General features: G+C 39.5%; 1 protein-coding gene across 1 annotated transcript in view; it reads left to right on the top strand.

Moving 5' to 3' along the window:
* Positions 1–24418, top strand: part of pde3b (phosphodiesterase 3B) — a gene marked incomplete at its 3' end in the record, with an annotated part of 37161 nt that extends 12743 nt beyond the window's left edge. Inside the window, 15 exon segments of the mRNA XM_024295538.2 lie at positions 12188–12238; positions 13233–13478; positions 13586–13737; positions 15647–15747; positions 15833–16064; positions 16155–16246; positions 16668–16825; positions 17807–17941; positions 18429–18540; positions 18634–18747; positions 18826–19025; positions 21575–21778; positions 21880–22041; positions 22943–23201; positions 23457–24418. Coding sequence (XP_024151306.1) covers positions 12188–12238; positions 13233–13478; positions 13586–13737; positions 15647–15747; positions 15833–16064; positions 16155–16246; positions 16668–16825; positions 17807–17941; positions 18429–18540; positions 18634–18747; positions 18826–19025; positions 21575–21778; positions 21880–22041; positions 22943–23201; positions 23457–23659 — 2421 coding nt within the window.

The following is a 24418-nucleotide window of genomic DNA, read 5'->3' as shown; positions in this document are numbered from 1 at the left end:
TTAGGAAAGCTTAGTGTGTCTGGCTGGTAAATCATTTAACTACTTAATGAGTTAACGGCATTGTTGGCCACTTCAGCACCTAATTGCACATGAAGTAACGGTTAGATAACGGTTCAGCCAGTCCAAAAATGTTCCTGCTGGCTGTCTTTGCCAACAAACACTGAGTCAAGAAATTTTGGGGGCACTAAAATTTGCTGCCCTGCTTTCCAGAAGTGGAGCTAAACAACGAAGTGAAACATCACATAACGTTACAGATTAACAGATTAGCCGTTAGCCTGTTAGCCTGAGATTCATCACATGTTGCAACGAGACAAAATGTTTCAAAGCTTACAAGGCCAAACTGTGTAATGTTTGGAAAGTATTGGCATCGCTCGGCCCACCACTTTAATGATTGTGAGGCACTCTCTGAAACTATGTTACAAAGTAATCTACCAGGAATTTTTTTGCCTGGATGTATTTGATTTTACTGGTTTATGGATTGACTTTGTGTTGCATTGCCCTAAAAACTCAACAGCATTAGGTTCAAGAGGTTGAAGTGGAACTAAAAAAGAAAAAGGACAATGTTGCACCAAATTAAGAATTGTAGATAGGTGTTTGCGTATTAAATTAAACAAATTTAGTGGAATTGTTCTATGAAAGATCAAGAGATAGTTTTAATTGTCACTACCAGTTGATGCTGATCGTGGGAAATACTCTTTAGAGAAAAAAATCAGTGGGAAAAAAAACAGCTGAAATTCGTCTTTTTTTTTCCTGTCATCAAACTAACAAAGCTCTTTGTACATTCTGTGCGTCACAAGCCCGGTGCCCCTTTTAATAATTACATGTGATAACACTTAGTAAACCTGGGGTATTTTTGTGAACCTGCAAATCAGTGTCAGCCGAGAGGACTTAGACAAGTATCATTCAAAGTATTTACACATGGGCTCCGTGCCACAACTCTCTAAAGGTCATGCCTATATCTCTTGTGATAGCGATGACTTTGCACCTCAACAGAAAAATTTGGTCTTGAGATAAAGCGTAAACGGCTTCCATAGTCTACACAGCGGGCTATTTAAAACATGATTTATTGAGTGTTTTCCCAGTAAGTATGAAGCCAGAGTCATGCATAGATTTATGCGGGGTATGCCTCATTGTGCCAAGTTGCATTCTTTCTCTTATTTAACTGACGGATACACAGAAACCCAAGATATGAAGTGTGCACACCGAGACAAATTTAGGCCGCAGCACAACTAAGGTTTACAGTACGTCTGACCAGCAGCTGTCCTCTTCTGAAACAGCCTTCAAACCCAGATACATTTGAATTAAATCTGTCTTATATTCCTACACGTCTTTGAAAACCTCACAAATCTGTCATTTTTGGAAGAAAAACAATAATGTTCATTCATTAGCTTTTGATTTTTTGTTGCTTTTGTAAGAAACACAAGGAGTGGAATGCAGACAGTATTTTGTCAACACTGGTCGGTGCCTGCTGGGTTTTAGTGTTGAGCACGGTCAAAAAGTTACAGGCCTTCTGAGCATCCAACATGCCATTGTGGAGGAAAGTTCAGCATTGACGCACTAGGGTTGACCTTACTCATAATGCGGTATTTTTGTTGTTCCTGTATATTGTGCTTGTCATACAAGCTCCAATCTCCAAGCCAACAGAAGAAGTGCAGCCTGCATGAGCCTTTGTTAGCTGCTTACTGAGATTTTTCTGTTTTTGGCGACATGGCCTGAATCCTTGTGATGTATTTTGTTTACTGTTGCATAGATGTATCTATGTTTGTTTGCGTACTCACTGGCCACTTTAATAAGGTTTCCTTTAAGATCAAAAGCAGCATGATGCAAACATTGAGGCTTCTTCACCTATAAAAAGATGGAATACAAATAATCAGTCTGGTTTTTACATCAAAATGTTAAAAACGGTTTTAGTGGATTTTCTTTAACACCAACAGCAGCCTGACTTTTTTGTGAGGATTGTTGTATTTATTGTCTGGATTGGGTTCTGCTTTCAGTCTTTGTTCCCTAATCTATTCATCCATCATCATTAACTGTTGTATCTTGAGAAGGCAGAGGGGTTGATGGAGCCCTCTCTAACTTATCCCGGACGGGTCATCAGTCCATCCTAGGGGTGTGCCAAAATATGAATATTGCGATATATCGCAACATTTAGTCCTGCAATCGATTCTCGATGTGCTCTTACTAAGTATCGATCTTTTATTTTTGTTTGAAGAGGCTGTAAACAGGCTGTAAGTCCGTTTGTGAGACGTTCCTTCGGAGGTAGATGGGCGCGCGTTGTGAGACTGGCTATCGTGACCACCATTGTGCTTGCCTGGCAGCTAATTGAATGATTTAATTGTTGTTTTACAGCAATTTTGCACTAAGTTGTGGCATTCTATTTAAGTTGTTTATTATGATTGTGTTCAAGCTAAAAAATAAATGTGGATATATTTTCCTAAAAAATGTGTTATTCTCTATTATATTAATATATTATGAGTCATTAGAGATCATTTTTACCAATTATTTCAGTATTGTAATATCATCGATCTTGTGAGCCATGTATCGTGTATCGTATCGTATCGTGAGGTAACCAGTGATTCTCAGTCCTAGTTCATTTCAGACCCACTCACATGAACAAAGCCTCACGCTTAAACACACTATATTTGTGTTTCCCCAGAAAAAGCAAGTGTGATGCTCAGATGTGGACATAAATAATACAGTTCTCATACTGACTGTTCATTCCACCAGCTCTGATAAATGTCATTCTAACCTTTGAAACCCATCTGCTGTCTTCAAAAGTTTTTCATCCATGGGCAAGTTAAAATTTGTAAACTATTTAATAAAAAGTTTCAAGAAATGAGTGAGATCTTAGTATACTTTAAGATTTGGAGTTTGAAGAAGACAGACTTGGGCATTGTAAGACAGACGAGCATTTTAAGTAGAACTTATAGTGAAATTCCAAAAAGATGTGACTATTTTTTTAGCATTATACTTATACATTCTAAAGATACCTACAAACACAAGTGGGCCTATTCTCCACGGTTCAGGATTCCAACACAAACCCTGTCATTGTTTGTTGTGTTGCCTCTCAATAGAGGCTCAAACACAAACTTGAACCTGAAGTGCAGGTATTAGCAGAGTTAAAAGTGTGTCTGTCCCAGAAGGAGCCATCGACCAGTTGAAAAGAAACTCGTTTACAGTTTCTTTTCTTTTTTTTTTTTTACCAAAGACAGCACCTCCACAGCTCAACACCGTTACGCACTAGCTGTATTAGCATATTTACAATGACATCCAACCTTGTTTGCAACTCTCACAAAACACAAACTGAAATTTTGACAGATTGCTGTGCACCTCTAAAAATCACTTTAACATCGGTAAGCACAACCAGAATGAATAAGGCGTTCCAGACTATAATAAAATATGGTAGTTGAATCTAAAAGATTCTATGTAGTTCTCTGTTCCCTAGTGTGTTGTATAATCCTGACCTGAATTTCTCTTGTACAGTTTCTGACCTGTTTTCTTTGAATGTTTTAACAGTCAAATTATTTTAGCTATCTGTTATGCGCATCTTTTTTTCTGCAGTTTTAAAGTTACATTCTGCCCTCTTTCACTGAAGTCATTGTTTAGCTTTGGGAGATCTTGATGACAGTGGTCCTCTGCTTGGAACGGGACTTTACAGGCGTTAATGGTGAGCTGTAGGCAGAACTAAATCAGGGAGAGGTCCAGAGTAAACAATACATTTAATACTGTGATTGATTGTTATTTACAAGGCCTTTTTTGACCGTTCTTGCATTGAGGCTCCAGATGACTCGCTTGAAAGTCTTGACTAAACCAATAGAGATGTGTGCTGTCCTGTTTCCTCATCATCCACAACCGAATCACCTGAATTGATTTGTGAGAAAAGGGCTTTTTTATGGTTTAGGGCTCTTTTTATTTTTCAATGAACTGTTGGTCTACTCCTCCCAGGTATGTTCTACTTTATACTCACATTCTGGATAATAATAATAACATTTAGTTAACAGATTTCAACCAATTCAAGGATCATGGATGTTTTCAGTCGTCTACATTGAAAACAGTCTTTATATTGAATACATAGACCTGATTTGTGGAATGGCAAGTTTTTTTTTCCAACTTTCAACAATTCTGTCTCTTTTTGCAATTCATTTTTGTGCGACGACAACCTAAAAACTGCAAGCTAATACATTTTTTTTATATTGTTGTTTTTACAATGATTTCTAGGTTTATACCCGTTTTTATAATAAGGATCTGAGCATGGGAGTGTACACTGCACTGCACTTTAAAGAGGAAAGTTATACTCTTTCGACCAGGTTTGGTAATAGTTTGGTTATGTCTGCAAAAAGCAACTGGCATAAAATCCCTGCCGATCTCTATTGTGACGGTCGTAAAAGCAAAACATTTGTTCTCCAAGAAGGGCTAAATGTTTGAAATATTTCACCCCTTCACCCCCCACTTAGTTGAATATTACCTGAGGCTTAAGGTGGTAAACCTTTGAGATAATTGGAGCAGTGCAGCAGGACAAACCTGCATTTGTCAATTTCTGCTCCAAATAACACTCAGTAATGTTTTCTCTCTTTATGACTACAAAATATGTGTATACCTTTATATAATTAAGTCAATAGCTGTCAATTTGTGCATAAGCAGGAGTTCTTTGAGCTGTAACAGAGCAGTTCAGACATGACGCAACTTTGTGCGCCTCCTTCTTGAGGCTTAAAAGGTGATTTCAGATCAGCTGAAAGTTTAAAAAAAACACACACAGTGGAAAGTCTAGTGGGGTTTTAAAGTATCCTCCACTCTTGGAATGAGGACACACCTGCAGTCTCAGAGCAACCTGAGTGACTTCTTCTTTTTTTGGCTTTTTGTTCTTTATGATTCCACTCGGTATGCGGGCTGCATCCCCAAAGTCAAATCTGTCCTTTTGAACAAAACATCTTGTATTAATTTGAGGAAGATTTATTGAGTGGGATGTCCATTTCATTGGGCCCTCTGTGTATGCATTGTCTCTGGCTTTAGTGCTCCACATCCTATTTGAGGTAACCTCCTTCACTAAGGTTCCACATTTCTCAGAAAACAGGTGGTAACTACCAAATGACCTTATTTTTTGGACTACGGCCAAATCAGAGTTCTTCCCCTGCCTCTACGGCTTCTCGCTACACCTACATTTAGCCCTCCAAACGGAGTTATGGAAAACAGTGTCTTCAAATTTGATGACGTCATCAATAGTTGCCGATCAGATTTGTTTGCGCTTAGCTCCTAGTGCTCTGAAATACATAACGTCGACTTTATAACTTTAACAAGCTATGCTAAAGCAAAAGTAATTTCTTACATTTAAATGTAAACTTCTGTGCACTTTCTGCTGTACTTGCAAATCTCTTTAACCCAGTTTGATGATCTGCTGTTCAACAGAAGTCAGAGGAAGGAAAAAAAAAGTAAAACAAGAATAATAACATTGATGCAAGTGAGAAAAATATAAAATTTAGGAGGAAAATGATCAGCTTCTCCATGTTCTTTTTGGATGGCGCTTCCTCTGCTTTGTTTTCAATAACAAATGCTTAAGGGCAGCCAAATGTTGGAGGAAAAAACAAAGAAAATAAGAGCCTATTTAAAAAACTCATATATCACATATAAATCAGTCACAAGTATAAGTTGCCAAACTATCCAAAAATGTGACTTATACCACGAGAAATTCATCAGATTTGTCTGATTCATGTTAACCAGACATACAAGTAAAATCACATTCTATGCCCCTGTTGTGATGCTGCATCTCCAAACTATAGCCATAAGTTTGTTGGATTTCAAGCAAAGGCTGGTTTTGTTTAGATAGAATGGGTAAAGTCGGATTTTAGCAGCTTTGTTAATCCTCAGCTTCCTTTTTGTGACATTTTTAGGTGTTCATGAAACAAAGTAATATCTACACATTTTCAACACAGCAGTTCTTCAGTGGATTTTATTTTAAAACGAAATCCCAAAAAACTGTGCAAGCAAAATAGAGACGAGCCTATTGGTACAAACGGGTGCTAAATGTGCTTGAAGGCTGTTGTCACAACACACTGCTTTGTTTTTTTCTGTTGTCAAACATAGATGGACGTTAATGGAGCACAAAAGAGAACCAATATTTTTTTTGTGTGGGGAGAGTGTCATCAGCAGTAAAGTCAGACTGGACATGTGCTCAACATTGGAGTAACAAATCGATTTTCACTCATGTACAAACTCTGACAAGTCCTGGAGTCACACTATAGCTCCCATTAGCTCTGTAGCAGCCAAGCACTCTCACCGACCTCTCAGAACTGTTTCATTGGTGATGCTGCTTCTGTCTGTGGAAAGCCTTTTATCTACGTTTTTGCTCAGACAATAATATTTTTCATGGGGTTCAGACAGTGACAAGAATGACAGCAGTAGGCACCAAGATGAATATTTCTTGGGATCCGAAGAATTTTCCTAACTAGCCCTTCTTTCAGGATTGGAATGCAGATGGTTCTTAGTTTTACGTTAAATAATATTTTACATACATACCAATAAACGTGATATTTTGTTAGCCTCTTAAATTGAATCCAGGTCACATAAAAAACTTCTGTTAGAAAATCAAAGAAACCGCCATAAAATGAGCACTACCATCCAACAGTTAAAACAATGACTGGAGAAGTGATTTAGAACATTTCCATGTGTCCCACATTGTGACAAAGGTCAAGCTAGTTTTCCAGGGTTTACTGTGCTACAAGATAGCGATCATAACATTATTAGTTTGGTCCACAGGTTGCTGATAAGCGTGTTGTTGTCATGTATGACGGCATGATGCTAAGATGAGAGAAGGAAGCAAAGGGGTTTTCTGGTAAACGAATTGCGCAAACTTGAGTCGTTGTTGCTTGGCAGGTTGCCATTGAAAATTATCGTCTCATATCTTGATTTTTGTCTTTTTAATACCTTGAAAATTGTGTCGAAGCTAATACTAATGTGGCTCCGGATTTAAAATAATATAGTTAATAGAAGTTTTTCTTCCTCTCTCTTCTTGTTTTCCGTCCGGTCCAACAAAATAAAAAGGATAAAAAAAGAATCAATATAAATAAAGTTTAGCCTAAAGAGGACTTCTGCTCTTATCTGTTTGCTCAGCAGTTGGACAGGACAAGTTAAAAAAAATACATTTAAATTTAGAACAACATCACAGCCATTTGGATCATCATATTCAACCTTTGATGTTCTGTGTACCACAGGCTATTAAATAAAGCCATTGCCCTAAAAAGCTCACTTTTGATTTTGATGTCGATGGATGTGTCCCAGTGTAACACATCCATCGATAAAAGCATCACTTAAATGCAGTAAGCTCCAAGTTACAGTAGGCACATTTAATGGACAAATCAAAGGCAGTACATAGAAAGGACTGGACAGTTCACCCCCTCCCTCTTCAGGTTCCAAATAGTCCCAGAAAACCAAAATCCCATAGACTTCTATTGAAAAATAACCGGCTATACTCAGTCATTCTGTTTGTTATTAAATGCATTCTTGCTCTGGTGTCTCTTTTTAACATGTTCTTGCTATCTATCTATCTATCTATCTATCTTGCTCCTGCGTTAGGGCTGGTATCCCGCCCTGGTGCGTTGAGCTGATCAGATGAGTCAGGTGTCTCCAATACTGGCGGTCTTGTGCCAGCAGATCTGCGTCCTTTACAGTAATGCCATATTGGCGAAGGTCGTCTGAAATGATGTCAAGCCACCGAGTGCGGGGCTTTCCTCGCGGTCGTCTCCAGCCTGCGGCCTTTGGGTCAAACTTCAAAATGACTCTTGTTGGGTGTTCAGAGGGAAGGCGAAGAACATGGCGAAACCAGCGGACACGGCACAGTGCTGCCAGGGTGGAAGCTCTGGGCTGGTTTGTGAGGGCTCTGAGCGATTCGTTGGAGATTCGCTGGGGCCACCTGATGTTCTCGATGGTTCTAAGAGCCCTGCTATCAAAGCCATCTATTCTTGAGGCTACGGTCTTATTTAAGGGCCATGTTTCGGAGCCATATAAGAGAATGGAGAGTACGGTGGAGTTGTAGATCCGAAGCTTCGTCTTGCGTGAAATGGATTTGTGCCGCTTTTGTGTTCTTGCTAAACCTATTTTTTTTAAATGATATATTTTCTTTATTGGGCAAGATTCCGGAAATACTGCGGAAAAATGGTGACAAAATTGACTTCATTTTGTTTGAACTCGAGGTAACAGGCGTGTTTATCCATCTCTATTCATGTCAATGGGACAAACACAACTCGGGTCCAAGAAGGGACATTGTTTTCTCTATTTTATTTTTATTTATGTTTAATTATAGCAGATCTCTCTTTCTGCCTTGTTAGAAGAGCTGTTTGACTGCATCTCCCACATTTTTCTCTAAATGCCAATAACAAAATAGTCAAAATTAATCTTTTTTTGTTACATTGTGTTTTATATAATTTTTAAAACTAACTGAAAACATATTTTTGCTATTGATTGTATCTGTTTCTGTATACATTGAACTTCTCAGGTGTGTTGGTTTATTGAGTTTTACTACATTCATAAAAAACTGGAAAGTTTTAGATCGAAACATTGTAACAGATTTATAGACCGGACAAATAAGTAGGACACCCCTGAAAACAGTGTAATGGATCTAACAGCTTTAAAAAAAAAAAAAAAAAGTCAGTACTCGAGGTCACAGATGTGGACCTGTGCTTGGCGGACGATGAACAACAGCAGGTTCAGTGAAGTGATAGCTGAGTGCGAAAGAGCGGGATGACATGTTGAAGGAACTCTTTTCCTTAGTAGAAGAATTTTCCATCGCCCTGCCAGGTTTCTCTGACGACACGGGTCAGAGCCACAGGCAGCTTAGCCATCTGTAGCACCCCGAGTCATGCCTTTGGGTCTGCTGGTTTTAAGGGTTCAAGCCCCAAATGGAGGAAGACTTTTATGACCTTTTTGTCATAACAAGCTCCAATAGTTGGTGGCAATGGATCCCTTTTGTCTTGTCTTACCTTTCTTTTTTTTTATTAGAAATGCACAGCAAAAAGTCAAAAATTGAAAGAAATTCTCAAATAATAATAGTATTTTCATGAATCGTGGAATTCCTGGTTTTGTATCTAAATGAAGAAGAAGCAGCTTTTAAATAACAGTCTATTTTGTCCGTTTATTCTATGATCTATGAATTAAAGCTTGCATCTAAATGGTCGATCATCTGCAGACCTCTCCTCTTCCTCCTGAACATCATTCGCGTTACACTGTGCTTTCAAACCCTCCCTGCATCTGATTTGCCTTCCTTAAGTGTCTCGGTAACCAGAGCTCAGGCTCTCATTGTCAGCGCGTGCATGTGCAGAAGGCCGATGACGCTGTATGTCGCTGCAGACTGACGTCAGCACCGCCCTGCTTCTTTTCCATACTAATGTCCTGCTTGACTGCCCGCCTGTCTGCCATTGATACCTTTTCTTCTGCCCCCCTCCCACCCCACCCTCTTATTAGCATGTTTTTATCAGTTCTAGCACCTCTTAGAGCGCAGGGCCGAGCTAATATGACACACTGGTGTAACTAACCAGCAGTCCAATAGCCTGCACAGGTTTATTGACTCCTGTTTTGAAACATTTACGACCCATCTCATGCTGAAGTATTATGTGTGTCTTCATGTGCTGAGTTTTACATATACTGTTTTGCATAGAAGTACATGTTTTAATTCCAATGTTTATTTTTCTTTATTTAGCAGAGATATCCCTCTTTTTTTTAGTGAATTTGTAAAAAAAAAAGTGCATAAACAGTTCTTTTTATTTTACAGTGTGTGTGCTATAAATCATATTTTTTATGCATGTACCCATGTGACTTTGTGTTTGGTGTGACATAGAATCACACAGAGGTGTTATACGGCCCGTTGTAAAAGTTTAAAAATAGAGAAATTCATCAGAATATGACCAAACAAAACTTAAGCAACTATTAGTTAATGTTCTGTTTTAAGTGGAGTTTCCAATAAGTAAAATAAACAGTAAAATTGTCAATTTTTCTTAAAAATGAAAACAAATTATAAGTTTTCTTTTCAAAGAATAAATGATAGTGAAAAAGTAAGTTACAATACATTGATTAAACATATTTTTTCTGTTTAATATTATTTAATGTAAAATAATTACATTATAGCTAGACAAACAGCTGTATTTCCAGCTCTACAGGTGTTTTTATTGCTGCTTTTGAGACCATTTCAGAGGGTGGAGGCGATGTATATTTGGCCAGGTGTCCGAGGATTTGCACGTGTCTGCTTTGTGCATCTACCCTTAAGCCTCGTTAGTGGTCGGCCAGTGAAGAAAACGTTCCCTGACAAACCACCGTCTCACAAAAAAGACGCCGCCGTCGATCATTTGTGTGTTGGCACACGGTGAAGCTGTGCCTCAGCCTATTCATCCAGATTTTCCTGTTTTCGGCATGAGTCAGGGCAGTGTTTGTGTATTGTGCACTGATTGGACAAGGGAAAGTGAAAACCATGCTGTAATGTTGATGTGTTGGCAGATTTTGCGCGCTCCGCTTCTTGGTGTGACACTCTCCACGTTTGAGACCGTCACTGTGATTTGACAAGTGTGCAACAAAACCACCAGCTTTTTCCTGATTGTTTTTGTCTTTTTTTTCCAACCTTTACTTTAATGGTAGCATCTCCTTCAGGTTCTACAAATATCTTATTTGTTTTTTTCTTGTAAACAAGCAGAAGGCCAGGAACTCTGTCCTCCGGCTGTCTCCCGCCGAGCATTGTTTGCTGGCCTCTGTGTCCGGTTGCCATGGCGAGGCTTATTTGCCATATTAAATGTTTGGCAGCATCGTACAGATGCTGATGACAAACACCCAACGTTCCACTTTGATCAATGAGAGCGTTACTGATAAAGTGAGATGGAATGGACCCGCTAATCCATTTAAATATCAGTCATTGAGTTTATATGCAGCACAGGACAGCTGTCAGTCCTGCTCTGGCATTTTCACATGTTGATTTATCAACACTCTTTTGCCTTTTGTGGTTTTCTTTTAGAGATGTTTGGAAGTCACACAATAAGCATTCTTCTTCAAACAGCTCATTTGGGTTTTCTATTGTGATTTTAAATGTCCATATCCGTATTTTAATTTAAATATTTATATTTATACTTGAGCGGGACATGATGTACTTTGTTCCTTTCTGACTTCAGTGAATATTGGGTGTGTGTTTACATCAGAATGAGGGTCACGTGTTTCTGGGAGAGCTTTTTCAGATAAGCATCAGTCCATCTTGTAATGTAAATAGGTTAATGCATGTGATTTTTTTTTTTTTTTATCACTCACCATTATTACAATGTTGATTGCACAAGTTTAACATTAAAAGTTATGTGTTTTCATATTCAAAATATACAATTAAAATATGTATGAAAATGTTTTTGTTGTATAAACACCTAAATACCTATTTTGTTTAGATTTTTATTATATTTTTTAAATTTTCACTAGCAAACTGGAAGATTTTAGGTTTTTTACATACGTTGGTTGTTGCTAAATGTTTTGCAGAAAATGGTTACTGTATTTCAATGTAGCAATGAGTCAAAATAGTTTGGTAAAAATAGATGCATCTTCTATTTTTGTTATTGCTTTACCAATAGAGTATGTGGGCAGTCGTCTTTGACAAGTAAACGTCTGAACATGTAACGTTAGAAGCCCCTTCAGTAACTAATGTCTGTTTGATTTGTAATGGACTCTTGTTGGGGATTAGGTCATTCCAGGTCCAGCAGAATAGAGTTACACAACATGCACCAGCTCTGACCCTGCACTGCTGTAAAGTGTGAGAGCCTCTGTGTGGGTACCGACAGATAGCATGAAAACGCTGCCTATTGACGTAGTTTGGGCTTGATAAGATCTCATAACTCCATTCTAGACACACCATGGTGGTTTTAGTGGTTTGCTGTTCGCCTTGTGCAGTAGTGAAAGGCCTCAGTCAGCTGTCTCTCAAGCCTGCAAGCAGCTCGCTTGCAGTACCCCCGTAGTAGAAAGCGCATTAAGTGGTGCAGGAAATCCTTAATGTAAACTGTTACTACAGTGTTTAGATAACAGGCAGCAGAGACCAGCAGAAGCGCTGCTGCACTGTTGCTGACCTACCAATGCCCTCTCAGAAGCAGTGTGCGCAAAGGTCAAAGCCGTCTTGGAGAAAGGCTTTGACACCACGGCCGCATCCCCGCGGTTTGACTGACAGCCGTCTCTTTCTCCTTTTCAGATGATCTTATGGGACTGGGATCTGAAGCACTGGTACAAACCGCAGTATCAGGTCAGTGACGTCGTCTGTTTTCACTCACGCCTCGTTGGAGTTTAAAGGTCATTCATGAAACGTGCGTCTTTTTAGATGGAGATGGCGCCTGCTCCCCCACCAGTGAAAGTAGAAGCCACCTGTAGGACATTCAGTACTTTTGCTTAACTGTTTGCGTGGGCAGAATACACGTTTCAAATGTTGCTTCCAGTGACCTTGGAGTTACTGTCATGCTACATGTTTATCTTACTCAGGCTTGTTTGAGGTATTTGTGTAATTTAATTAAAAATGTAGCTATGAGAGGGATTATTTGTTCCGACTTGTGACAGAAAATAAACGCATTCTCCAAAATGATCACTTTTAGGGTCTGTTATCAAAATCTTCCATATTCTTCTTTAAATGTTAACATAGTTCTACTCTCGCCTTATGGAGTTTAAAAGTTTAGGGCATTTACTCTCATTTACGTACACACCGGGAATGTGATGTGCATTCAGAAAAGCACTAATAGCATAGCATGGTGTTCACACAGGACTGTCACTACCCGATACTACTGCATACACTCACAGTTGGAAGAGCTTTGGTGTGAAATGTCAAATCTTTTTCTTTCTGATATATGAAATAAATGGTGGAACAACTTATCCACATGTAATGATTTCTCCTCCATGATCAATTTTTCAAATGGTTGGCATTTCTATGAATTGAAAAGGATGCTACCAAATCTAAATTCAACTTTCAATGCACGTTCAGGGGCCACACGGTTTGCATGTAGAGCCCGAAAATGGACTTAAAAGCTTGCGTAGGGAAACACGAACACAAGAGTTTTGAATGCAGATGCCTGAAATGAGCGTTTACATAGAATTTCATTGGGAGTGGCTGCTTGAACATGTGTTTCTGAAGCTAACGTAACATAAGAATATAAGATATTGGATAAGAATAAACATGTTCATCATTGGAGATATTCTGTCTTTTATATTGCTCCCTAACTTGTGTCGGGGGGTATCTGGTCATGCGGCAGGGCGCAGTCAGCGGGAACGGCGTTGATCTGTCAGTCATCAACGAGGCCAGAAACCTGGTGTCCGATGTGCTGGTGGACTCATCTCTGTCGGCCAACACCATCGCCAACCTGCGCAGCATCTCCAGCCTGCTGGGGACGTTTTCAGGGTCATGCCGTCCGAGGGTCAACCCCTTCACGCCTTTCCCCGGCTTCTACTCTGTGGAGGCGGAGGACTCTGTCGACAGGACCGACAGGAAAAACATTAAGGTGAGCAAAGACGTTTGCTCCAGTTATTGAAATTAAAAAGAAAGAAATTGCTTTAATTTTTCAACATCATCCTTATATTTATATTTGATACCTCCTTTAACTGTTAGGGTCTGAGCAGCAGAAACAGCCTCCCTACTCCTCAACCCAGGCGGAGTTCTACGTCCTCGGCACCAACTTCCTTCGCCGCTCTGGACTCCCCCGCTTCACGCTGGGAGCGTAACAACGGAAAGAGGCAGCACTCTGAACTCATCCTCATGAGGTACCAATGTTCACAAAGATTCATTTTCATCAGCAGACCTCAAGTACCTAAAGTCAACTTATGTTTTTTGTTTCCTTTTTATAGCACTGCAGGATGTTTTTGAGAGTTTGCACAGTGAAACTTGATGAATATGTTTTAGAATCCTATAAATGAAAGGTTACAGTTGTCCTCAGCAAACCGAACAGGAAGTTCCTCTTGATTTGTATGTTTGTACTATGCATATTGCATATTTTTTTCTTGGTATTGGTGATCCATTTCCTCCTCGGTCAAACAGGTATATCTGGATGAGCTGCATTTGTGCGTCCGTGACATACAAAGGAGGTCTCAGTTCATGTCAGATCAGCCGTCATCAAAATATATGAAGGAAGCCCAGTTTTTGAATAGATAAGTAGAACAAATAAACAGGTTTTGTGTATGCTGGAAAAAACAAAACATTCCAGGAAACTTCAGAAAAAAACTGTAAAATCTGCAGGTGTACGGGAGACAGCCAGGGTTCTACATGCAACACAACAGAAAAACACTTCACCTGTGGGAGAATGTTGAAGTGATGAACTTGTACAGGTGGAAAACAGTTATTTTTAGGTGAACCATTGAGCAAATTTTATTTTAAAGAAATCCACACAAATACCCATCAGCCCTTGAAAGAGAAAGGTGTCGAACTCCAGGCCTCAAGGGCCGGTGTCCTACATGTTTTCCAACCAACCTGCCTTTGAAGCTCCTTATTGGCCAAACACACCTGATCCAGGTAATCGGCCGCAGATGAGGCAGGATTTCTGGAAAACCAGTAGGACGTCGGCCCTCGAGGACTTGAGTTTGACACCCCTGCGGTGGGGGCTTTCAGTCCTAACTGTATTCATCATGACAATACTATCAATATATTTTAGGAAACAGACTAAATTTTTTTTTTTAAATCCTGCAACAAATATTAGAAAAATACAGTTTAGAAGAATGTTTTTCTAGAACACACATAATCTTTAAAGTTCCACTCCAGATATATTTTTCTGCTGTAAAATCACTTCCAGTACTCTTTTATTATATTTATGCAGTTTTTAGCCAGAATCAAAAAGTCTGGGTTGTTTTTTTAAGACATATTTTCTACACAGCAGCAGGAGCTCGTTAGAAATTTGCCCTTTAAGTTGTGGGCGGGACTGTTGGCGAGGAAGTTAGCCTCCACTAGGTTCCCATCAGCCCTTTGTTTATGCTCTCTCTTACTAGCTTATAGCACATTACAAGCTCAAGCTAACATTAGTGTAGCGAAAAACATATATCCTTATGTATCCTTTATCGTGAGAAAAATGCAACAAGAGCATGTTAAAGGCACCATTTCATCGGAGTGGGTCTTAAATACAATTTTAAATGTTTTCTTATGTTTGTGAAAGAGGGTTTTTTAGCATCAGGATGAATGGACACTTAGGCATATTCTACTTTTTGGGGGTTAAAAGACACAAATTAATCAGATTGAGAATAATATTAAAGGCATGTTTTGATATGAAACAGGAAATAACTAAAAATACAAATATTGTTTTTTTTTGTGGGACCGACCTGTTTTTATTTCAGCAACCTACTCTTAAACTGCTCAATCTGGCTATTTTAAATTACTGGTTGCTCAGTTTTTAAAACACTGTTAAAATCTATGCTCTGCGAAAATCCCTCCAGCGTGTTTTGTGTGAGGATAACCTTTTTTGTAGATACTGGGGGTAGAGTCTATGCAGTGTGTTTCCACAGGATGGCAGGAGAGCTTCATGAAATCTTCATATATTTGTCTGTACTGTTTGTTGAGGGACTTGAGAGAAGACAGATATTTTTTACAGATAGAAGCAAACAATCTAATAGTGAAAATGTTATTTATTAACTATAAAAGCAGTCATTTTGTTTGTCAGACTGACTTGAATGTGTATTTGGACTCCAGCTCAGGTCTGCCCAACGGTCCCAATTCAAACCTGCTCACCATTCCCAAGCAGAGGTCTTCCTCTGTGACTCTCACATACCATGCTGGGGCCAGAAGGCCAGGTAAGCCTCCATTAACAAATGAAAAAAACAAAAACCTTTAATTCGACTCATTGTTCTGATCTCTTTGGGCTTGTCTATTTTTTAGGCGCATCCCCCAGCCTTAGTCCTGTAACCTCACCCAGCCACAGTCCTCCAGCCCTGGGGACAGGAGGCTCATCGTCCCATGTCAGTCGATCACCTGTGGAGTTCCCAGACACGGCGGACTTCCTGACGAAGCCAAGTGTTCACTTGAACATGCACAAGCCTTTAAGCTACCCTATTAGCTCTGCCGATTCCCAGCAGGCCTTCCGCAACTCTACCTTTCCCGTCTGTACCAGGTGAGACTGAGCGCCGCCATTCGCTCTCGACTCCTCAATAAGATCAAATGATGTGGTGGAAATGGTCACGGTGGTCATCTTGTCCCACAGCTGTGGCCGTCAGATGCTCAAGGGAGTTTCCAGCAGTGACCATGGGGATTCTCACCCTCCGTTTAACAGCGAGGGTCAATGCAGGCGCTCAGGTAAGAAGACGATTGCTATGCAAAACTCACTTTCAGAAAATCTTCATTGAAATCAGCTGTTATGGCTTAAAATGAAAAAAAAAAAGGAAAATATTTCTGAGGTCAGTGCTGCTCTCTGCTGGACTCTAATGCTACTGCAGGATGGCACCCAAAAGTAAAGACCCCAACCTGCAACTTTTGGAAGCACTTAGATTGAGTTTTTTATGTACAAATTAATGATTTTTAACTTTTTCTAGCTTTCTAGCAACTTATACCAAAATAGTTTGTTGAAATATACTATTAGCAGCTGCTACACCTGTTCAACTGCATCAATCCAAACATTAAATCGACATTTTCTTAATCATAGGTAAACTTTTAGGTCTGGGTGTGACATACTGTTTGGCATTATATTGTGTTTTTTGTGTGTGTGGTTGAACAACAGGTGAAGGGCTGGACTTTAGTGGGGAGCCTGTTATAAGAGAGGAGAGCAGTGAGCTGGACGTGTCTGCAGATGGAAGGCTAGAAGCTGGAAGAAACCAGGGCCTGGCCGAAGAGGAGGAGGAGAGCTCGAGCACGGAGCAGTCAACGCCAAAATCAGAGGTACTCTTAAAAACCAAGTAGAGTGGGCAACTCTTTGTATGTTAGAACACACCAGTACAGACTTAAAAGATAATTTAAATATACTTAAAGTCCCACTCTGATCATCTTTAATGTATTTTCAAAGAGTTCCCAGTAGTCTTTTATGTTTTATGTATAATGCCCTTTTTAGTCAAAATGATAAAAACTGTCGGACATAGTTTCTGCAGAGCAGAAGTAATTCATAAGAAATTCTCCTCTGAGTTGTGGGTGGGACTAATGGTGCAGTGCAGCCCCCCCCCTTCCCATCACCTATAGCCATTGAATATAGACAACTGGACAGAGCGAATGTAATGTTGCCTGTAGAAAATGAAGCCATTTTATCCACCATTTTTTTACAATACGGGCGACCCCATGTTGGAGCCAAACAACAGCGATTGGTTCGACTTGGTTTTAGTCGTTTCTATAGCAACTTCTGTCACCAATCAGGTATAAGTTTGCTCAAAGTCTACATCCCCTTCCACTGAAAGCAGACTTGGTAGAATCTTTCAATCAAACGTTCCAGGGGGGACCACCACATGAGTTTACTGAGGCATCTGACTGGTCAGTTTATAACCTAAATTAAAGCTTGTGATGAAGAAAAAACATCATTAAAAAAACTAATTTTGCCCACAACTCCTCACACTCGCCAGTATATTTTTTTATGTCACAAATAAATACATTTTTTAAACTTCATTTTTTTCATCTGCTTCTGATTCACAACAACTTGAAAAATAAATACTCAGAAATATTATTTTAAGCTTAATTTTCTTCATATATGTCCTCCATCATCAGAAAAATGCCACAAGAACATGTTAGAAACAATATTCTGGAGTTTGTCTTAAAGATTTCATAAATGCCAGAAACTGGAATGAAAAAATCTATAATGCAAGACTGTTTAATCTTTTCTTCAAAACTCTAAAAGAAAGTACTAAACATGTATTTACAGATTTTTTTTTTCTTTAGGATGAACAGGAATTCAAGTTAGATCCCATGCTGGAGGACCACGAGGCTCTCATGGAGAAAATGAACACCTGGAACTTCCAGATCTTTGACCTGGTGGATGTAACAGGAGGGAAGACGGGACGCATTCTCAGCTATGTGAGTGCGATGTAACACGCATGGCATATAAACCTTCTGTCTGTCCACTCTTGGGGAAAATTATAATAATCAGAACTCTTAAATTTAGTAAATCTATGAGTTCTGGTAAAATCATTCAGTGTCTATTTTAGTGTTTTATTAAGCAGCGAAAGTTTTGAATAGTATTCTGATGACGTGAAAAGTGAGGCTGAGTTATGGTAGAACCTGCTTTAATTATAGCCTATTACCGATTCTACAGTAATGCATTTCCCATGCTAGAAAATATAAAAGGTAGAAAAAAGAAAACTTAAAATTTTACCAAAAATATTTTACTCTTGGGAGACTTTTTTTTTTGTTTCTTATTTAGTAAACATACCTTTAATTTGAAAATCTCTCCTAAAAACACTTCATTGAGTGTTTCAGTGAAACTTCACCTGTGATGTAATTGTGTCTCATATCAAGTGGAATGAGTGAATTTGGCTGAAAATAGAACATTTTCTTCCCACAGGTCACATACACGCTTTTCCAGGACATGTGTCTGTTTGAAATCTTCAAGATCCCCGTGAGGGAGTTCATGTCATACTTTCATGCTCTGGAAAACGGCTACAGAGACATTCCCTGTAAGAATGATCAAAGACGGCATATCTTTCTTAGTTTCATACTGAAACATTCTGCTTGAATATATTTATTCTGTTGTTCTTAAAAACACACAGACCATAACCGGGTCCATGCTACTGATGTGCTCCACGCTGTCTGGTATTTGACCACTCAACCCATCCCAGGCTTCCAGCAGATCCACAGCGAGCATGTCACAGGAAGTGACACAGGTAAACGCATGCTGGTCAGATAGCTGAACATGGATATAAATATATGATTGCAGTAAAAATGAAGCTTCTCTGTTCCAGACTCCGATAGTGGCATCTCTCCAGGCAGGATATCCTACGCCTCCTCCAAGAGCTCCTCAGTCTCAGACGACAGCTATGGCTGCCTGGCCTGGAACATCCCCGCTCTGGAGCTCATGGCCCTTTATGTAGCTGCTGCAATGCACGACTATGACCATCCAGGTCGCACTAATGCCTTTCTAGTCGCCACTAATGCACCTCAGGTAAACCTGAAATCATTTCATTTGCACTACCATTATTTTTAGGTTTACAGGGACTGAAAATGACAGTTATGTAAGACATGAAGATGTGAGAAAGCACATTTTTGTGCATCTTTCAGATGTGGTGAGGACAGGGATTAAACACATATGTTTACAAGATTATGTTCTGACTGGAAAATCCTTTAGCAGTAAAACATCTGCTCAGCTGTACGCTCTTTCTAAAGCTTTTGGAGGTAAACTCTCATAGTTAAAGCTCCCTGTAAAAAAAAAAAAAATCAGCATAAATTTATAGAGTTTTACTGTTTAATTCAGACATTAAACTGGATTTCTGAAAGAATTTTTAAATCAACTCTCCTATCAACACTCCTCCTCAGGCAAGACTTGTATGTTGTAAACAACTGAACAATTACTTTTTCCTGAATATGTTTGTTACCATCTAAACAGTCCTGAGCTGGCCTCTTCTCACATATTTGCACTTTTTATTCAAATTTTTTTTAAATAATTATTTCTTTCTGAGTGAAAAGTATTCCATATTTTATTGTATTTTTAACAGCATTATTTTTGGCTGACAGCACTGTCTTTGTGGGTTTATCTTGGTATTTTATGTCTTCATGTTTCCAGTTAATCTTTAACTTGAGTCAACATTTTCCTTACATCTCTTTTCTTTACATGTCTCATAATGCATGGCCCCCGTTTCTGCTCGACTGCTATTTGACGTCAATGTCACTGGAGATCCAGACAAAGTAACATTATCTCCTTGAAATGTGTCTCCAGCGGAGGTCATCTGCCAGATTAGCTTGTGGTGGCACGGGCCAGTTGGCCTCCTTAGGCGCTCTCGGTGTGCACTGAGGCGCAGTCGACAGATGAAATGGTTAACTGGCTGTCCCAGTTTAAACATTGCATTTTCACAACCTGTCCAGTCATAGCACTCGTGCTGTCTGCGTCTGAAGACCATGAGTACCTTGAACCTATAGATTTTTTGAAAGTGTTAAAATGTTTCTTAGTTGATGGATTGTATGATTTTTGCATAACTACCCTGTTAATAAAAGAAAACACGTTTTAAATAGGTTGTAAAAAAATGTTTAATGATATCATCCCCCTGATTTTAATTTGTCACAAATATACATTTAAATAACTGTAGAGATGTTATTTCAAAGATATAAAAGTAGTAGAAAAAATGTTTAGTTCTAGGGCTTTAAGCATCAGCCAATCTGGTATTTTAAAAGGAGAAAAAATATGAAATTCAAAACTTTTTTTAACTATTTCAATTTAAGTTTTAGCAGCAGCCTATTGAGTAAACTTACTTAACTTGTTATTATAACCTGGTTTTATCATATGTATAGAATAGTGAATGCAAGTATTGGAAATAATGTTGACTACAGAATCCTATAGGTTCAGTCTGGAGGTTGGGCTTTAGTCCTACTTTTGGATTAAAATGTATTTGGAAAAAAAAGGTAAAAAAAATAGTAATTTTTCTAGAATTTAAAAGCTAAATTTTTGTACTACTGGCTAATTTCATCTGTTTTATATTAAAGTGCCAGTTAACAAGGTTGTCTCAAAGTGTCAGGCAAAAGGTAAAATACATTAGACCAAGCTAAATGAAAAGTTACTTTATTGATTTTGGAAGACTGATACAGTATGCATTTTATTGTACTTTTTCTATAATAGTACTTAAGCCTTTCACAAGAATGACACCAACCATTTTTAAGAAAGCTTTTAACCCATAAGAACCCATAGTGACATAGTGTAACAGAAAAATTGCCAGATTTTTGCCAATAGTGTGAAGGGTTTTGCTCAGGGACCCACACTGGATTAAGCTCATCACACCCCCTGGGAAACAACCCTAGTACACCAAACTCTCCTTCCTTAAAAGTAAACCGACCAGCATAAAGTCATTTAAAGTAGAAAGTGAGAGTGCTTGGTCATAAACACAAGATATCAGCAACTACACTTCATATCAGCGGTGTGGAGGGTTTTGTTGACTCTGACACAAACTGGGTGTCGCAGTCATTTATGCAACCGTGAACCTTTCTATTTTATCAACGCATTCTGGGGGGCGACCGTGTGTCTGATAGCTACAGTTTGACTGGAATTGGATCATGCATCATGAAAGGGATCTAAACAACAACAGATCAACATCAGAAAGCGGGGATAGAGGTGTTGTAACGGCCAAGTCAAAGTCCAGACCTGAACGCTGCGGCTGGACCTAAAGGTTGCTGCTCAGAAAAAAACCTACAATAAAAGAAAAGCAGAAACCTTTTATTCTTCCAAGATATTTTATCTCCCCTCCTGACAAATGTCTTGTTTTATCATTAATGTATCAGTGTGTCACATTCTTGTGTGTCTGTCACACCTCTTTCATAACCATAATCGCTCATGCACACTTATCATTTATATTGACTGTTTACTATAATAAAACCTTTACAAACTCTCTAATCCTATTATTGACACATTGTGTAAGAAAGATACATACTGCCATTTTTTTTCTCAGATAAAGTTTTTGAATCAGCATTATTGTTTTTCTGTCTCCCCCCACCACCCTCACCCCCCAGGCTGTTCTCTATAATGACCGCTCGGTTCTGGAGAACCACCACGCTGCGTCTGCCTGGAACCTCTACCTGTCCCAGCCCGAGTACAACTTTCTGGCCAACCTCGATCACGTGGAATTCAAGCGATTCCGCTTCCTTGTCATCGAGGCCATACTGGCCACAGACCTCAAGAAGCACTTTGACTTTTTGGCTGAGTTCAATACGAAGGTTTGAGATGATTACAGCCTTTCAAAGCACGTTTATTACTTTTTAAGAAAATAGATAGTGTTTAACAAATGCCTACTTCGTTATCGTTGTGTTTTTAACAGGTGAACGATGTGAATAGTCCTGGAATAGATTGGACCAACGAGAATGACAGGCTACTGGTATGCCAAGTGTGCATCAAGCTAGCAGACATAAACGGACCAGCTAAAGTCCGGGACCTGCACCTGAAGTGGACCGAAGGCATCGTCAATGAGTTTTACGAGCAGGTACGCACTTCGTAAGACGCTCCTCTTCCCGTAAATCCACTTCTTTAAAAGTGCGACCTTTTCGCTGGTGTGCTGTCCTCCCTCCCCACAAACAATTTTTTACCTAATTTACCCTTTGAGCTATCTCATTCTTATCCGCATCGTCAATACATTATACAACAACAATCAGAAAGTGGAGATAAAGATGGAAGAGTATCAACGTCTTCAGCCCTGCGCTGGCGCACTGTTGCGTTTTTGCTCCCTTTCTTGCATGTCGTGCAAGAAGAAAATGCATCTGAAATACAAACAGGAAGTCAGAGCGTTTACGGTTTGCCATGTACTTTTACTATGACACACGTCCAAAGATCTTTGGTCCGACAGATAAGGGAGGTTACCATATATGAAAGTGAGAGTTATCTTGAGGAGATTGGAGAGCATCGCATATTTCCAATAATCTGACAAAAAACACCGCAGCAGTCAGACTTTCATGATGGAGTGATTAGACAGAAGCGATTCATCAGTTAAAAAAAAAAAAAAAAGCACATGACAGCCTTTTTGGAATTTTCTGAGGAAATTCAATATGTAGACATTTTGAGGCAGCAGTTTGTGCTTTAAAAAATGCAAGAAAGCAGAACAGAATAGCAAAGAAAAGCAAAAAGTCAATTAAGTCAGCAAAGCCTATTTTGGAAGAAATCTGTTGGGTTTTTCTCTATACAAAATGACCTGAAATGACTTTATTTCAATTCTTCCTCAGAGCTACCTTTGCATCTGCTGGCTGTAAAGTTCTTATCTTCAAAGTTCATACACACTTTGTATGTGTGTCACACAGCTGCTTTCATTGTTGTTCCCATTAACTCTGGAGGCGATGAATGCAAGCAAGCCTCCACCATTCATTATTAAAGGCCGGGCTATTTATCCGCAGGGAGACGAGGAGACAAAATTGGGATTACCCATCAGCCCCTTCATGGACCGCTCGGCCCCGCAGCTGGCCAAGCTGCAGGAGTCCTTCATCACCCACATTGTTGGACCACTGTGTAATTCTTATGATGCTGCGGGCCTGCTCCCTGGCTACTGGATTAGTAAAGAAGGGTCGGATGAAGAGGAGGACGAGGGGCAGGGGGACATCGATTTGGATGAAGATGAAGATGAGGAAGATGTGCTAGAAGATGAGCTGGCTCCAAGTAAGAAACTGTTCAACTTTTTAAATGGCAAATAAAATCTACTCACAAGTCTGACTTTTGTTTAACTCTTTAGTTTGATCTCTTTAAAGTTGCTTTTGTTTTTTTAATGACATTGAGACTTCAGTATCATTGAGGTCTAATACAAGTTCTGCTGGCCTTCTAAAGCCAGACAGCATTCGACCCTGCAAAACCCGAAGGTAAAAAGTGACATAAAAACACACATTCATACATATGTTGTCCTATGATTCATCTCAGGAAGGACGAAAAATCGCCGCAGGCTGTACTGCTGCATCATGCACCACCTGACGGAGAACCACAAGGTTTGGAAGAAGATCATCGAGGAGGAGGACAAAAACAAAGATCTGGGCAAACAACAGCAGCAGGACAGCTTGCCCTCCTCCCCATCAGATGACATCCAGGTCATCCAGGAGGAGGAGGAGGGAGAGGAAAGACAGTAATGGAAGGAGTAGGACGAGCAGGATCCCCGGTCCTTTTTCTTACCTGCCTTTCACTGACTGATAAATGCACATAAAAACAAAAAAAAAGAAACACTTTCCTCCTTCTTTCACAAACACACCAATCGAAAGCTTCACTGTGCAGATGCTCAAACGCTGAAACAGTCACGTTGTGTTTTTGTTTTGTTTCTTTTTTTATTTTATTTTGGAGAAACAAAAAGGCCTTACTACTGTGAGCGGATCCTTACTGCAACGGTGGGGGCCCCAACCCCTATGCACTTTCAACCCGTGGAGAGTCAAGTGCACCCAGTAAAAAACAAAAAAAGCATCAGAAGCGAGGAGGAAGGTGCTGAAGAAGAGGAGTGCGGACAGGTTCCAGCATTGAGTTGCTCACCTGGTTGTGATGCTGCCTTGAATGCAAAGCACTCAACACCTTCTGTAGGTACAAAACAGCACCTGTACATTCAGAAAAAACAAGGATGAAGCAAAGGACTTCAAGAAATGATCGATACCCTTTACCAAAGTGAACAGTCGATGCGCGGGAAGACAACAGTCTGAAACTGTTTTTTAATGATGTGCCTGTCTGAACCTCTATTAAGCCCATATTGGCCCTTGTAGTTCTCTCACCTTGCTGGCGACACGAAACACTGTATCAGACTCAGTCACAGACAATATTGAAATGTTGGCTGATTAATAGCATTATATCTGCATCATTTTGGATGCTTTTATTCATGTGTAACATCTTTCTCCTCTTTTTTGTTT

This window comes from Oryzias melastigma, linkage group LG3, assembly GCF_002922805.2.
Source record: "Oryzias melastigma strain HK-1 linkage group LG3, ASM292280v2, whole genome shotgun sequence".
NCBI lineage: Eukaryota > Metazoa > Chordata > Actinopteri > Beloniformes > Adrianichthyidae > Oryzias > Oryzias melastigma.
The sequence above is the reverse complement of the archived record's forward strand: the minus strand, read 5'-3'. Positions and strand labels throughout refer to the sequence as shown.